The sequence below is a fragment of the Protobothrops mucrosquamatus genome, unplaced genomic scaffold, assembly GCF_001527695.2.
Source record: "Protobothrops mucrosquamatus isolate PMUCROS unplaced genomic scaffold, P.Mucros_1.0 scaffold_296, whole genome shotgun sequence".
Lineage (NCBI taxonomy): Eukaryota > Metazoa > Chordata > Lepidosauria > Squamata > Viperidae > Protobothrops > Protobothrops mucrosquamatus.
Window position 1 is genome coordinate 118,144 of NW_015386372.1, and position 6,568 is coordinate 124,711.

Below are 6,568 nucleotides of genomic sequence, written 5' to 3' on the forward strand. Positions count from 1 at the left end.
CTGATTTTTCTATTTAATTTGTTTGAAGGGAAATGCTGCTAAGAGGTTTAGATATGTTGTATCTAAACTCTAATAAATATTCTCAGGAGCAGTGATATGAGCTGAATTAAACCCAATAAAATAAAATAGAGATGGATATTACCATTGAGTTCACCCCGCTCATCAGTGCAGAAATTCACCCTGAAGCACCACAGATGGTTGTTCAACCTTTACTTCACACGTTTAGTGAACAAGCACCCAGCATTTCCTGGCAATAGATTTGACTGTAGAACTACTGTTAGGAAACGTCACCAAAATTTTGATTCATGGAACTTAATTCATTGTTTTATGTATCTCTCTTGGGATGATAGAGAAAAAATGTTCGTTTTTATATTAAATACAGTATACAAAAAGTGTCAAAGAACAGTCCCAAGTTATCTTTTGTTACCTATGCTCCTCATGCGACTCAGTTTCCTTATTTGATATTCTTTTAGGTCTTCTTTTCTAAAGGCTTAACATCTCCAGAGCCTCTCTTCACAGGACTTACTTTCCAGTCCTCTGATATCTTTCTTGTTCTTCTCTGAAGTTTTTCCACTTTCTTGGGGAACGTGCCTTCTGCAGGGCCAAAATTGGATGCAATATTCAAGTGGGTCCAATATACAATAGATTTATCACTTCCTTTGATTTGGAAATTAATTTCTGTAAATGCAGCCTAAAATGCAGTAACATTTTTTTCAGCCTCATAACGCTGCTGACTTATATCCAGTTTGTAGTCAACAATGATTAAATCTTTTTCACATTAACTACTGCCAAATATAACCCATTCTATATATCTACACTTGATTTCTTTTTTCTCTCTCTATACAACCAGCTTAGAGTTTTATCTTAATACCAGTATTTCAGTCCATTTTTTGGAATTTTATTTTTGTCTTCTAGCATATTAGCATTATCTCATCTGCAAATCTGATAAGACTCGTGTTACTTCTTCCTGCAACTCATGAATACAAATATTGAAAAGTATAGGGCCCAGGAATTAATCTTTTGACATCCCATTTGAAACCTCACTTCAATTTCATGAGGATTTTTGTGATTAGTGTTCTTTATGTACAGTATAGTTTTCAGACCTGCTATATCAGGGGTGTCAAACTGCCAGCCCGTGGACTGGATACATCATGCCAAAACCGCACCCACCCCATTGCTGGCACTGGGAAAAAAGTCACAATACTCACAACACGTCACGTGACGTTGCGAGTTTGACATCCCTGTGCTATATCCTTTTAATCATCATGTCAGCACACAGGTGCTAATTAAGATGTTATGCTTTTTAAAATTATCCAACTAGCAAAATAGTATCAAAATTATCTTCCAAACCTTTCGAAAACCGGAGATTTGCCCTCAAGTCTTTCGTTTGCTTGTTCTCCAAAATCGAGAAGTTAATATATAAATATTTAGCCAGACCTTCAGCAAATTCCTTCAGTACTTTAAAATTAGTTCATTCAACTTTTAACTTATTCCAAAGGCTGATGTATTAAGAAGGAGGAATATCCTTGAAGAAGAAGAAACACAACCAAGACAATGGTCAGATAAAAGAAGTTTGAGTCTGAGCCAGATGTGTAACCTAAGAAAGCATCTGAGACAAGACTCTCCTAGTTCTCATGAAGATTAAGGGAGGGAGATGGGAAGTGCATTCAAATTTGCAATATTTTGTTACTATAAACTTGGTTTCCTAGTCTGATCTGCCTTAAAGGACTGATAAATTATCTGCATTACCTAGTTGTCCCATTACCAGTCTTTATTTTATGTCATCTTGGATAGTCTTACCTATTTATGCTAAAGTGCTAAATCTGATCCTAATTAACAGGAAGAACCAGCTGAAGAGAGAAAAGTAGTGAAAATTTTACAGGGAACAAGTACATATTCTTTGAATTCAAGACATACAGAAAGGGAAATTGGGATATAGTCATTTAGACACGGTAGATTTTATGACACCCAATTTCAACAATCTTACTGAATTCCATGATCCCATGGAAAAAACATTGAGGTCAAAAGGAGCACAAGAGGATGATAGTTTTCCAAAATAAGTGAGAATTTTAATCACTATTCCACTGAGAATTAAGCATGAGGTTAGTTTAGGAAGCCACTTTGAATGGACAAGGACCTTTTACTAAGAGTTATCCATTTCATGCATAAGAAATGGAAGATTGGTGACTCACTAAGGAAATGTAAGAGCAAGTAGCTAATACCTGTAGAAATTCAGACACACTAGAACAGCAAAGGAATCTAGTTTTATAATGGAAACATTAATTAAAAGGACTTTTAGCTCTCAAAATTAAGGGTTATTTGGGGAGGGGGGAGAGAAGTAGACCGACTGCTTGAAAAGGATAGATAGTAGCACATTACAGAAAGTGGACAGAGATCCTGAATTCCTACTTTGCTTCTATTTCCCCCCCCAAACAAAACAGTTTTCAACCAACTGAATCAGAACAATTTCCACGAGGGAGTAGCAATCCCAGACAAGTAGTAGTTAGGAAGCAATTGAGTACTATGAATAAGTTTAAGGCTTCAGAACCAGATTAATTATAACTAGTAAATTACCAAATGAAATGTCTATTTCAGCAGCAAATAAATACTTTTTAATATTACTTGAAGAGTCCTCAAATAAAAACAGATTGTATAAAATCCCTTGAATAGTTTAGCCAAGAGGGAAAAGGTGCCACATTTCCCACCCAATGCTTTAAGCATCAATGTTTACTTCCATGAAGTTTTTCATCCCCCACTCTCTTGTATCTCCTATATCCCATTTACCTCCTATATCCCATTTACCTCCTACATATCTTAACACCAAATAACCAACCAGCACTTTAGATTCTTGCCCAGCATTCTGTTCAACCACCATTACATAACTGAAGAAGTTATGCTATTTTATATTAAAATAAACTGTTGAGAATAATTCTGATAACTATTCTGTAGAAACTGAGAATAATAGAATGTTTAAGCCTCACTGGAAAGCTTTTGTAACAAAAAAAGTGTTGAGAAATCCAGCATTTGTCTACAAGCATGCTAGAAACAGAAAGCTTAAACGAGATGTGATTTTGCTCTTTGTATTAATTTTTGGACAGGGAAAGAGATTTCCTTCTCCCAAAAGAACATTCTACGGTATTAAGAATCACCAGAGTGCATTCCTTACTTTACAATGAGGTCATCAGAGACCTACTGGCATTTTGTAACTTTTATAACTAGAAGCATTTGCAGGAGAGGCCATAGGGGCTCATGGTGAAAGCAGCTCTGCATCATCACTGTAAAACTTCAGCCTCTTTTCTATGTGCATCATGTTATCATTTGGGCTACATTTTGACAAAAACATTGAGTAATGCGGATGTTGTTGACAATAATTTACAAATACGCAGGTTGAGCATACCTCGGCCTCAAATGAATTGACAAAACTAGACATACTGTTTTAGTCATATCTTTTCTGTGTTCATTTGACATGTTGGTAAGAAACAATAACTAGAAAAGGAACATGACTCACTAATAGCTGTTGCACTTATAGCTATTATTAATTAACAAACTGTGGGTATACTGAACTTCAGACAAATCACCTCAATAAATATAATAGTTTCTTGTGCTAAAATTTGTGATGTGAAGTCCTCATACATTCAAAAATAAATAAAATGATACTAAATCAAGTCATTAAAAAACAAACGAATGGAAACTTCTGCATAAAAGAGAATTGCTTCTAGCTCTTTAGATGATTTCAACTTTCATAGTAGGATAGTTTGGATTTGATATTGTACACAGTCGTTGCTATGTACTTTTCATAATGTCTTTACTATTTTGTTACAATTGATCTTTTTATTGAGTCTTTGTGTCTGAAGAAACAAATTCTTGCAGCATCTTTCCTTCCTAGCCAGAGAGGCATGATATATGATATCCTCTGGGTTTTTGGGGAAATAAATTTACACTGGGCAATTATATGCATTTTTTTGTCACCTGATATCACAATTCTGATTGCCATCACTTCCTTTGCTTTAAAAATCTACAGAGTATACATGCATGTATATCTAAAACATGTCCAGCCATTTTAGATATGATTTATATAGAAAGATATGTACAGGAAACATCACAGTAGACATTTTGTCTTGGGTGTATGCATGATATGTACTGTAGGCTATACAAACTTTGCTACATTTTCATAACGAGTGGATGTAGAATTCAAGAGACTAAAGTCAGCTATATGATCTGAAAAGAAATTGAATGAATCAGTTTTTTATATTAATGCTTAGACTTTATGTTATGTCTATATGCAATGTCATATATTTGTCTGTGTTTAGAATAAGCGTTTAGAAGAAGTTAAGCGGCAAGAACAAGAACTTTTGGAAGCCCAGTCAATTCCACTGAGAAACTACTTAATGAAGCATGTGATGCCAACACTTATGCAGGGCTTGAATCAATGTTGCATGGTTAGGCCGGATGACCCGGTTGACTTTCTGGTAAGGGAATATCTATCTATCTATCTATCTATCTATCTATCTATCTATCTATCTATCTATCTATCTATCTATCTATCTATCATCTATCTATCTATCTATCTATCTATCTATCTATCTATCTATCTATCTATCTATCTATCTATCTATCTATCTATCCTATCCATCTATCCATCCATCTTCTTACGTAGGAGACAAAAACAATCTTCTTTTATTACTTATTTGTAAACCTTAGTTGTGCATCTAACTCACCAATACTCCATAACCTTTTGTAATTTGGCCTCTTATTTCTATTCATCATGCTAAAGATGATACATATTCTGTTATCCTTTAAGCTGTTTTCTAACCGTCAACTATAGTCATAAGCATTCTTTACAGTCCTAAAAACAGACTTTTGGTTGATTTTAGCTGTTGAGTCAGTCTTATTGGTATGCATAGAATATTGTTTCTCTTGTAGCAACATATTTTCCTCCCAGGTTTTATTATATACCTCAATTTGTAACTGCCTTCTACCATGGACAGTGCAATCCTATCTATTTAACATTACATCCCATTATGCAAAGGATTGCTTACTGCCAGGTATATATGGATATTTTTTTCTATTTGGAGACATGAAATGGGCAAGCATTAGCATATATAAGAAAATGATACATTAGTAGACTTTTGTAACACAGACTGGGCCCATATCAATAAAAAATAAAAAATAAAAAAGGGGGCTGAGATGAAATATTAAGTCTAATTTAGTTTATTATGTGATCAACATAGAATAACAAGGGAAGGGGGACAAGCTTATTCAGCTGGCATATAGTTTACAAACATTTCAGAAAGGTTCAACAATAATGAAAACAGGGTTGAAAGTGTGAAACATAGAAAAGATATAGGTAGAGATGTCAGGAATATTATTAGAAGTCACTGAACCAGTAGAAGCAAGATATTTTGGGTTTTCACGTTTAGGCTTTCATGATGGGATCCTTGTTTATGACCTTTCAACCACTATGCAGTATAGCCAAATTACAAGACAAGGTAATGTTGAAAATCACTGTACTAGCAATAATCTGTTATGAATAGACCAGTTCTAGGTGTATTTTTCTCCAATAGATCATAAATTTTGAATCAAGGATGTTCTAGCTGAAGTAATATCCAAAGTATCTGGGACATTGGATCCCACCTTTAAGCATTCCAAAAACGGGATGTAAACCTAACAATAATTTAGTCCATTTCCATTAATTTTAGGAAATGCAACACTAGCTTTAACCTATAGAGACTGAACATATCTTTTTACATGGATGTTTTTTTAATCAACAGGCAGAATATCTCTTCAAGAATAATCCAGAATTTGACTAGGAAGTCTAAACAGTTGCCCTTATGCCTTGTTAAATTTAATGTTAATGATTATTGTGTAATATTCTTGTAAAATATACATTCACTTTTGATTTTTTTTTCAAAATTAAGAAATCTAAATTGTAAGGGTACATACATTTATCTACAATGAATGACAACTTACAGACTACCTGGTAAAGTGCAGGAAGTTCCTTTAAAATATTTAAAGAAACACCTTCAAAATTATTGTTCCTGTAAAAGTAAATATCTAGGTTATCAAGTTTATGACAACACGTACTTAAGTTGTGCAGTGAAGGAAAAGACTATTGGTCCTTGTTCAGTTAACACCAAAAGTCATTTTACAATGCTGCTATATGGAAGATTATTCAAAGTTATTTCTCTGCAATTAATTCAGCTTATATTGACAGAATTATAGTTTTAAGCCATTTTTTCCATGATATAGCATCAACTAGATATCCTTGAGGTAACATAAAGCAATAATGAGATCATGCTTTGTATCACCTCTGATAGCTGGGTGACATTATAATATGAGGACTGAATGAAAAGCAATGGTACAAGTGACCAACAATTGACAGTACTGGCATGCTAGAAGCTTTCACATCTCCTTTAGTATCTATTCTTTCTTTTCATTTGTTGAGAAGTTGCTATGAACAAAACTTATATTGTTATTGCTTGTGAAAAGGAAGCTACTAAGCCACTAAGTGTACTTCAATGATTAATTGAATTTTTGACTGCTAATGGAACATCTCCGTTCCTCTCCC

At 34.0% G+C, this 6,568-nt stretch overlaps 1 protein-coding gene across 1 annotated transcript in view; it reads left to right on the forward strand.

Annotated features, from left to right (window-relative positions):
* Positions 1-6,010, forward strand: part of LOC107302889 (adenylate kinase 7) — a 19,626-nt gene extending 13,616 nt beyond the window's left edge. Inside the window, exons 8-9 of the mRNA XM_015832049.1 lie at positions 4,311-4,469; positions 5,772-6,010. Coding sequence (XP_015687535.1) covers positions 4,311-4,469; positions 5,772-5,810 — 198 coding nt within the window. The 3' untranslated portion in view covers positions 5,811-6,010. The remainder of the gene's footprint in view (positions 1-4,310; positions 4,470-5,771) is intronic.
* Positions 6,011-6,568: the final 558 nt, after the last annotated feature.